This window comes from Mixophyes fleayi, chromosome 10 (assembly GCF_038048845.1).
Source record: "Mixophyes fleayi isolate aMixFle1 chromosome 10, aMixFle1.hap1, whole genome shotgun sequence".
NCBI classification, from domain to species: Eukaryota; Metazoa; Chordata; class Amphibia; order Anura; family Limnodynastidae; genus Mixophyes; species Mixophyes fleayi.
In genome coordinates this window covers 103,875,455-103,884,094 of record NC_134411.1, presented here as the reverse complement: position 1 = coordinate 103,884,094, position 8,640 = coordinate 103,875,455, and the positions used below count along the sequence as shown (strand labels likewise).

At 45.5% G+C, this 8,640-nt stretch overlaps 1 protein-coding gene across 3 annotated transcripts in view; it reads left to right on the top strand.

Annotated features, from left to right (window-relative positions):
- Positions 1-8,640, top strand: part of ST3GAL2 (ST3 beta-galactoside alpha-2,3-sialyltransferase 2) — a 39,136-nt gene that overhangs the window by 22,548 nt on the left and 7,948 nt on the right. For 2 of the 3 annotated variants that reach the window (XM_075189403.1, XM_075189402.1), the window contains exon 2: positions 7,381-7,995. In XM_075189403.1, the coding sequence (XP_075045504.1) occupies positions 7,654-7,995 (342 nt within the window). In that variant the 5' untranslated portion in view covers positions 7,381-7,653. Of the gene's footprint in view, positions 1-7,216; positions 7,253-7,380; positions 7,996-8,640 lie in introns of those variants that run through there. The other variant, XM_075189404.1, reaches the window with a different exon arrangement.

Below are 8,640 nucleotides of genomic sequence, written 5' to 3'. Positions count from 1 at the left end.
CATTAATCATGACCGTGATGGGATTAACGTAGAAATGTTTGTTACATGGGGTAATTTTGTGTTTTAGTAAGTTGCCGGCAGTGCGCTTTACTGGAAGCCACGAGACGCGTCCAGTTCTAAATGTTCCCGATCTCTGCACCTTCAGAGCGGTGGAAATTAAAGCCCATTTTGTGGAATTGAACGTCTGTAAACAGCAACGTCCTTTCCAGCCCTTTATCTCATTTAAATAATCTTTCTCCACAAGTTGAAATGTTATTTTTGTGCTGCGCCACCCAATTAAGCGCACTGCGCTTGTCAAGGAAACGCTGTCTCTGCCCAGCAGCCGGTGCAAAGCTCCACTCCTGCTGCCATCTTGCACTGTAAAACTGTGTGCTCTGGTGTCTGCGTCCTCCAAAGAGGATTTTGTGGTTCCGCTGTGGCCATTTTGCGCTGTGTAAATGGGGCTCGCTATGCGGACTGGTGTGTACAGGCGGCTGAGTTGCAGACAGAAGTGAATGATGACATTGGATGTTCTAAACTGCAAACAAATACTGTGAAATAGATTTGTCTGGGGTGGTAAATGTTGTTTAAGACACTGATGGTGGCTCCCAGGGTCATGCCAACTTGTATAGATATCCGTGTTTATACTATGCGGGCACCTGTGTGTAAGCAGAGTACTTGTCGTTAATACAGTGGATTCTGGGTTGATGTTGGTTACTGGTACAACTGTGAAAGGAAGGAAATGACTAGGCGTTATAGGCGCCCACGCGGGCAGGAAAGTGACATAACCGCGCGTTCAGCACATTTATATCTTGTTTCCTTGTTGGAGTAATCTGTACACCCAGCACAGGATTCCACAGAGTGACCCTGCAGAGCCCCTCTACATAAGCTCATTCCTTGGCTCTGTACCAGGCCTCATGTAAGGAGGAAGGAGTTGGTGTAACAGGGAAAATCTGTTGTCCGGCTGCAGTAACTGTACTCAGTGATTTGCGCTGTACGTCGCTCATAAAGTTATTGTGGATGTTTATATGGGAGGGGCATTGACAACCACACAGGCTGCCTGACGCGGGGTAACGCTGAACATCTGCAGGCAAGATGGTGGGGGGGTGGTGGTAAATAAGTAAAACTTTACATCTTGGCTTAACACCGCAATCACCATCCAAAGTTATGTTCAGGGTGGAATCTCCCTTATAGCCTAGTATTGCTTGGAGTTTCCACCTCTGATGCCCTGTCCCCCGATACGCCGTCTCCAACTGTGCCGCATTGCTTTTTTCTTCTCCCAGCGATAAAAACGCTTATCGGCGCAATTTACCAAGCAACCCTTAACGCCCCGTCATATTTATCTCACCGATTTGTCACAACAGATCCGGTACACGCACGCAGTGGAACTGGAAGACGAGATTGGCTGTCAGTTCCGCTAATAAAACAATAAATAAAATTAAACAAAAATAAAAATAAAAATTTACTAAAAAGATAAATCTTTTGTATGACTTTCTTCTGTTATTACAGCAATACATATTCGCTGCTTTGTTTAATAGTCTTCCCAGAGGCGGAGGATTGTATGAGACATTGTCGTAGGTAATAACACTTTTCTCATCCCACAAGACTTTTAAAACAAGTGGCAGAAAAACTCTGGAGGGTTCATAACCGTTTTTTACTGTGCGTTGTAATGTGAGATATAAGGACAAGATTTTATCTCTTCTGCTGTCATTTCATGTTTCCAGTCGTGTTCTTCCCATAGCTCTTGTGAACGATACTCTTTCCGTGCATTAATAAACTAGTAACTGAACAACTTCTAATGCTGCGATTCCCACCGATAAACAATGTGGCCTCATTCATCAAAGGACGCAAGACGAACGTAATGTGCGGATTATTTATTTTAAACAAATGCACATCAGGTATACGCACGTTCGTATTCAGCCAGGAACAGATGTGACGATACGTCTAGTGATGAATACGGGTCTACGCAGAATACGTCCAATACACATGTGGGATATAAAATCACAAAGGAACACACAGAAAAAAAATATTCCATTAATGTCACCCGTTTCCCTCCAATAAAATACATTTATCCGGATGTTATTAATGTCTACTGTACATAAAATACATTATTACAGTTGCTCCTGATTACAAACACATGTTCTAGCTGTATACACAGCTGTCATCACTAGTAATCAGCACTTACACCTGCCCTGTAGCTGCTGATACAGACACATGTCCTAGCTGTATACACAGCCGTCATCACTAGTAATCAGCACTTACACCTGACCTGTAGCTGCTGATACAGACACATGTTCTAGCTGTATACACAGCCGTCATCACTAGTAATCAGCACTTACACCTGCCCTGTAGCTGCTGATACAGACACATGTTCTAGCTGTATACACAGCCGTCATCACTAGTAATCAGCACTTACACCTGCCCTGTAGCTGGTGATACAGACACATGTTCTAGCTGTATACACAGCCGTCATCACTAGTAATCAGCACTTACACCTGCCCTGTAGCTGGTGATACAGACACATGTCCTAGCTGTATACACAGCCGTCATCACTAGTAATCAGCACTTACACCTGACCTGTAGCTGGTGCCAGTGATACGGCAGAAAATCACCTTAGAGATGCCAAAGCTTGAATCGGGCACTGTTGGGCGCACTTAAGCTTGGCACCACCTTACTGTACACTGACTGCGTGCATACGCCCAGTACCCGCCCTGTTCCGCCCCTGAAATCATAGGCTGTAGTAGGGTCCCTTGTGCTTCATGATTGGACGTTGCTACGTTCTCGGTCGTATGGTCCTATTTTGGGCATGCGCAGTGCAATATATATATATTTTTTTTAACGCAAAATATGGCACGTGTCGGCATTTACGCCCATTAATGAATCTCCAGCCCCCTGTGCTTAACACACGTTTGCAGTGCGAGGAAACACGATAGTAACACTGCAGTTTGTATAAGGAAATAATGTATAAAACACGTTGGTTTTCATGCTTGATATAGGCGTAAAACACACACAGAAAGCTCTTATGTGACACAAGCCGTTTGCACAAAATGATCAGTTTTGTGAATATGATGGTGACGGCTCTTGCAGCCACTTGTCCTATTCTCACCCTACAGCTATGTGATAAATCACTGACTGCTTGTATTTCTGGCTGCGGGGCCGTCATCACAGCCAATGGTCTCTGCAACAAAGGCCGCTGCTTATTCAGACCCTCTCCTTGTGTCTGGTCCTGCGGCCGGATGATAATCTCCCGATAGATGGGGGTGGATGGGTTGTGTGTCTGCAGCATTAGGACCCATGTGCTTCAGATTTAATGCAGCGACTACCAGCAGCGTCTCCTGTGCCCTCCCAGCCCCCAGGATTTAGTAGCCTGTAAATACTTGTTGGAATATGCTGAATAGTTCAGCTTTCTGTTTGAGATTCTCCATGTTTATAGAAATTCTGGGATATTGTAACAGGAAAAAAAAGGAATTTTCAGGAAATGATGGACTCCTGGCTGGCCTTTGGCGTAGTGACGGGTTATTGAGACGTGGTCAGGCTGAGCTTTATCAAATCAGAGTAAAGAGACAAGTCTCACCCCAGGGGGTAAATGTATTAATCTGTGATTCTAGCAAATTGCAGATGTTTGGCGACTTGGCAAATTTAACTCTGCAGTGTGTTTAAAGGCAAAACTTCCCTATAAACACATATCCGATATTCAGTGACTTTGCCGGGCAAATTTAAAATTTCAATTTCCAAGATTCGCAAATGAATACATTTACCCCCAGTACTTTACTCAGAGTCCCTCCGAGAAAACGCTGCAGCCAGTGGGATCGCCCAGCTCAGTGCTCGGACACATCAGCTGGTCTCTCAGTAGGAGCGCTGGAGCAGACTGATAGAAAGTCGTACATGCGGTTTTCTGGTGCATACTCTCTGATAACCCGTCTTCTCATGTGAACGTCAGACTTGTGTAGACACCAGTATAAGTGATCACAATCCAGGGCAGTTTTCAGAGCAGTCCGTATTTAAAATCCTACCAAATAAACATAAGAAGTACGTACGAGAGAGACGAAGGTGGTGCCGATATGAGACATAGGGTAGAGGGTCCGGTTCGTGAAAGCTTGCTATCTATAGGGAAGGGGAAAGTAAAGGCTTTAGGAGCCAGTGGGACACACGTGGGGGTAGGATAGCCTATAGTGAAGAGGGGGGGGTTGAAGAGCTCTTGAAAGATTGAAGATTAGGGGAGAGTCTGACCATGAGGGGTTGGGAGTTCCATAAGTGGGGTGCAGCGCAGGAGAAGTTTCGGAGGTCAGATCGGAGTGACTGACCTGGGGTGTATCCGAGGTCAGCGCTGTATGCTCTGGTTCAGAATGTGCAGCAATGCCTGGCATCCTGTGGAGTAATATTCAATCAATGAATTAATCTCCACTTAATACTTCATTTTGTGTTACCTTCTCCGCAGCTGTTGATCCCGGCTTGCACATCACTAACACTAATTGCAGGCACCTGGGGGCGAGACAGATACTGCAATGTATGATTGTAAATGTAGTTCTCTACCTCAGTCATTGCTGATGATAGAAGTGTTCACTAGATCACCAAATCCATCCTGGTCACAGCCGAGTGACGTAGGAATAAGAGGGACAATGATACTGTACAACTGTGCACATGGCGGGGGAAGTTCTTGGAAAACGGGAGCCTTGGTTTCACCGTGTGAGGCGTTTATTGCTCCCACAGTTGGTAACCCATGTCTGTGCGGCTGTTGGCGCTTGTCTTTGCCTATGATTATTGCGGTGTGTGAGGAATCCAGAGGTGATGGTGCAGAGTAATATGTGTGGCTGAATGTCAGTCCCACTCTGCCTGCTGGAGTTAGAGTGTAGTCCAGTAACCTCCATGTTGTGTGTGCTGTGTAACATTTCAATGCCTGGAGAATGAACTAAAACGAGTACTGTAATCGTCTTTCCCACAGTTACACAACGAGATAGAGGTTTTATCATTTCCAGATGTAAATCTGCTGCTTGTGGTGACTTCTGCTAGTTTAATATCCCTCCGGACCCCAGACCAGCGCACTAGACCCCGCCTTGCAGTTATTGCTCAACTGTCTGTGGGGTTGAAGGGGGGAGGGGGATTGTGAGGATCCTAGAATAAAACAAGGGGCGCAAATGATGATACACTGACACCCCTCAGTTGGTTATATATATTCACTCCTGTATTTAACCGTATGCTGTGTAGATTTCAGTCTTTTATTTCTGTTAATACATTTCATTTTTTTTAATTCTTGGAATAAATACTTTAGTTACCCAGAGTTTAACAATTTCAGGAGTGACTTTAAAATGCACCTGTTATATAGTGGAGACAGCCACTTTGTGCACTGAACCAATACAGAGAGAATGCAGCCTATCCAATAACTAGGAACCAGTGACATCACTGAGAGTGCAGCCTATCCAGTAACTGGGAGCCAGTGACATCACTGAGAGTGCAGCCTATCCAGTAACTGGGAGCCAGTGACATCACTGAGAGTGCAGCCTATCCAGTCACTAGGAACCAGTGACATCACTAGGTGAGTGGATAGGCTGCATTCTCATGAATGTTGGTTGCACCCACAACGTTTCTGCCTTATGTGTACACTTCAGTTAAAAGACTTCGGAAACGCCTGATATTACTTTCCCACCGATGTGCCCAATATGTATCCTGCCTATTGGTCACAATATTGTATATGGCAAACAGCGGGCGCACATGACTTTCAGTGTATAAGGATGATCCTAATCGCTGGGGCCATTATGGAAATATTACCAATAAAAGTTCCTCTGTATCAGACGTTATGGTTTATAATGCAGCTGTGTAATACGAAACATTGTGACTAGATATATAGAGGATTCTTGTCCTACAGAACATATGTAAATCGTTGCTATAATGCAAATTTCTGATTTGCATATTACGACAGGAAATGAGGACTGAAGATTTTATTTTCTTTCATACATGGAAGTGATTAGTATCTGCAATATCATAATACCCCACATATTAATTAGGGATCTCTCATTGTACGTTATATTGGTTGACATGAGGTAGGATGAAGGAGGAGGCGAGAGGGGTCACACATAGAGTAGTGGGCTCAGTATTGCTAAAATATGAGGATTTATTCATTATTTATTTATTAACTTTTAGGGAAGGGGGAGAACGTTTGTGCCCACAGCATTACCCGCACCATCAGTAGGTCTTGTAGGAAATGTCATCCTTTATAAAACACTATATTGACTCGTACGTTTCCTCTGCACATTTTACTAAATACGTTGCTTTTTCTCTGGCTGCCTCTCTGCCTCTCAGCAATGTTTTACATTTTCAGCACAGTGAGATATGACACAAAACTGCTCTCTGGATAAAACATCCTATGACAACGAATAGAACGTATTCCTGATATAAAGACCTGGCTGGAAAGCAAGGTGGAAGCCAGGAAGAGAAAACATTGACAATCAGAGATGTTTACCAAGAGTAATTTTGCTTATTATCCTTTTAATCTTAAAGAGCCGCTGTTTTATAGCTGTACAAATAGACGTGTTTTATTCCATTGCTGGCCCAGAAGAGCTTACAATCTAATTTCCTTACTAAGGGCACACAGACCCGAGGTTAATTATGTTTGCACATAGTGAATGGTATCATATGTATCTGACACGATGACCCCCAAAGTTATACGTTCTTACTGGCTTCATACTGAACTGGGAGCAGATCGGGATTTTATCTCCCTCCAGAAGTGAGAATCCATTGTCCAATCTCATCCGTCTGTTCCCAAAACCACCTCCTCTATGCGCCCCGTCTGCCCGTCCTTTGCAAACAGCATTTTGGAAGTGTTTTGTAGTGGAATTTCTACCAGTCACTGTGCCCGCTGTGGTGTATTCCTGGGAACTCAACCTATCCATTCATCAGGAGCTGGTGACATTGCTGATAACCTGAACATTGCTTCCACTGTGTGCAGTTAGTGCAATCCATCCCACATACATGTGAGGGACACCTTGTAACTCCTTTCTGCTTTTGGAGGCTGTTCATCCCCAAACACAACAAAGAGGAAGTCAGTACAAGCCATGTATGTTCACCCGACCTGCCCTCTGCTCATGTACTGCTGCCTCCCCCTCAGGCAGATGTTCAGGGGTATTCCAGGCTGCTGCTGATCTGATCACCGTATTATTCTAGGGCGTGTGGTGGGGGGTGGAGGATTACATGTGACCTCCTTATCACACAGCCAGAAACTCCGTATCACTTTTCTCTGTCTGAGCGATGCAGCGAGTCCTGTGCTGTGTGTAACAGTGTAAGATGTGAGGTTACTGGGGCAGCATCGGAGGAAGGTGCCCGGGTGGCATTACAGGTGTTCGCCACTAAACAGGTTTTAATTACTGTAAGTGTCACCTTTTGTTCAGTGCATCTCTCTCTTTTCAGGTGATCTCCACTTCCAGTGTAAGGTGATCCGACGACAGCCCAGTGATTGGTTGTGTAACGCTCGGAGGATGAAAGGACCAGGAGTGTCGGTGGGTTATATGGTGAGATAGATGACATCGTCTGGTAGTCTGCAGACCCTGGGGCCATTCCCTGAAGCTCACTCAAGTCTCCTCCAGGACTCGTAGCAGTGCCAGGGTGGAGGTCCATGCTGTGGAGAGGTTGGACTCGCTGTCCGGGTCCCCTATTAAGGACCGCTTCAGGGTGGGCATCAGGATGAGGTGCTCCTTACGGATATGTATCTTCAGCACCTTTATCCTTCTCTTCATCATGTCCCTTCTCTTCACCTTTTCTCACAACGGGACAGAGGCTCCGGTATATGCCGAGCTGGCAGGATGGGCATCGGCAGAGGGGCTCCCTGTCCGGCTTGTGCCCGGATATCCTGGGGTCAGACATCACCCCCCTCCTCCTCGTCTACCAAAGGACTGCTCTTGCCGCCGCTGCCTGCGGCAGCCTGGTTCATCTGCCTGGTTTGATAGCCACTATGATGTGACCATCTCTCCTGTGTGGATGCTGGAGAACCAGGAGTTACCTCCGGATGTCCAGCACTGGTGGATGGTGAGTTCCTGTAATGTTCCTGTTGTGTGCTGGGGAAGAGCTGTGTTATCGGGGATAAACTACTGGTAACGTTCTGCGCTGGTTCAGGTGCTGTACCAGCTGTGAGGGGCACTGTGCCACGTCTGAGCTGAGGGCAGTCTCTCGGGTTTATCCCAGGAGAACAGATTTCCACAGAACTTATTAATTACAAAGGAGAATTGCCCAGATATCTATGTATGTGATGTAAATAGAGCCACAATATCTGCAGCTTTTCACAAAGATTAGAACGACGACGTCTAGGACGAGATATAGATAGTTCGACTAGACAAGCATTAGACTGGGGAATCTTACTCGAATGCGGTATCGCGACAACTTTCTCGAGCATGTGTAACATGGGCGTCAAAGGGTTAATCGGAGCAAAACCACCTGGCCAGTCTAAAAGTGATTAAACTCCCCTAAAAGGATATCTCGCGGTCACTGTTAACAATCTAGTACTGTCACCACTAAGATTTGGTTCCACAGCGGACACTCTGAGGAAGTCTTCGGTTACTCCCTGACTTATCTCAAAACACCATCTCCACCCAATGTAATCTGAGTTATTGTACAGCTGACAGTTATCTGCCTTAAATGTAGCGTTACAACAATCAAACCTGACACGTAAATTGT